A 1119-nucleotide genomic window follows, 5' to 3' on the forward strand; every position below is an offset into this window, starting at 1 on the left:
CCTACCACAGATGGCTGGGTTTCTTCCGGCTCATTTCTAACTCCACTACTGGAGTTATATCCTGGTAAGCCGTTAAACGCTTCTGCATTGCCAACATGTACTCAGCTGCAGACGCTGCAAGTTCCGTCTCCACAACCTCATCACTAGTCTCACTAACTACCCTGGCCACGCCCCCACCTACCACAGATGGCTGGGTTTCCTGCTGCTCATCTAACTCCACAACTGTAGTTCTATCCGGGTAAGCCGTTAAACGCTTCTGCATTGCCAACATGTACTCAGCTGCAAACGCTGCAAGTTTCGATGGGCTATCATCTTGGTCCTTCACCTTTGCGATAGCATACGCTGCCTTGGCATTCGCCTTCTCACCTTTTCCGGTCTTAGGCCACACCCCTCGTATAGAGCCTGGGATAGACCACTAGAACGCTTCTGCATTGCCAACATGTACTCAGCTGCAGACGCTGCAAGTTTCGATGGGTTATCATCTTGGTCCTTCACCTTTGCGATAGCATACGCTGCCGTGGCATTCGCCTTCTCACCTTTTCCGATCTTAGGCCACACCCCTGTATAGAGCCTGGGATAGACCACTAGCCAATCTGACAGCATCGGGACTGCAGGGCCATGAAGAAATTATGGCTATTTGACTGTTAAATTATGCGAACCCTCTCGGCTGTCTGCCCTTCGTCAAGGCCCGTATACGTAACCTTTGAGTAAACGAGATCAGCATACTCGCTCCACGATCATGTGTTGTCGAACTCGCCTCCCGGCAGGGTTCACCATTGCTGACCCAAGATTAAGTTTTTACCACATGAGAGTCTGCCTCGACGCTCCTTTTTTATTTTAGGATGCACTATCGTAGAACACTATGTAATCGATAATTGTGATACTGCCGAAAGGTATAGAGAACAAGAGAACCTGTGCTAGCTAGACAATGTTTCTTTTAATAATCGATAAATAAGACATTAGTCTACTGGCACTGGCCTCAATATGTTCACTGCATTTTATCGTGCAATATTTTGGTGTTCTTAAATTTTGAGACCACGCGGCCAGATCAAAGCACTTAACACTAGATTATGATAGGGTTGGGCCCCTAATCGTATAACAATATATATATAAATATAC

At 46.9% G+C, this 1119-nt stretch overlaps 1 protein-coding gene across 1 annotated transcript; it reads right to left on the reverse strand.

Annotated features, from left to right (window-relative positions):
• Positions 1-366: 366 nt before the first annotated feature.
• SARC_16890 (hypothetical protein) lies at positions 367-603 on the reverse strand (the record flags this gene model as incomplete). Its single annotated transcript, XM_014289007.1, has 1 exon — positions 367-603. A coding segment is annotated over one exon (237 nt), but the record flags the coding sequence as incomplete, so codon positions are not given.
• Between the last annotated feature and the right edge of the window lie 516 nt (positions 604-1119).

The sequence above is a fragment of the Sphaeroforma arctica genome (assembly GCF_001186125.1).
Source record: "Sphaeroforma arctica JP610 unplaced genomic scaffold supercont1.9151, whole genome shotgun sequence".
Lineage (NCBI taxonomy): Eukaryota > Ichthyosporea > Ichthyophonida > Sphaeroforma > Sphaeroforma arctica.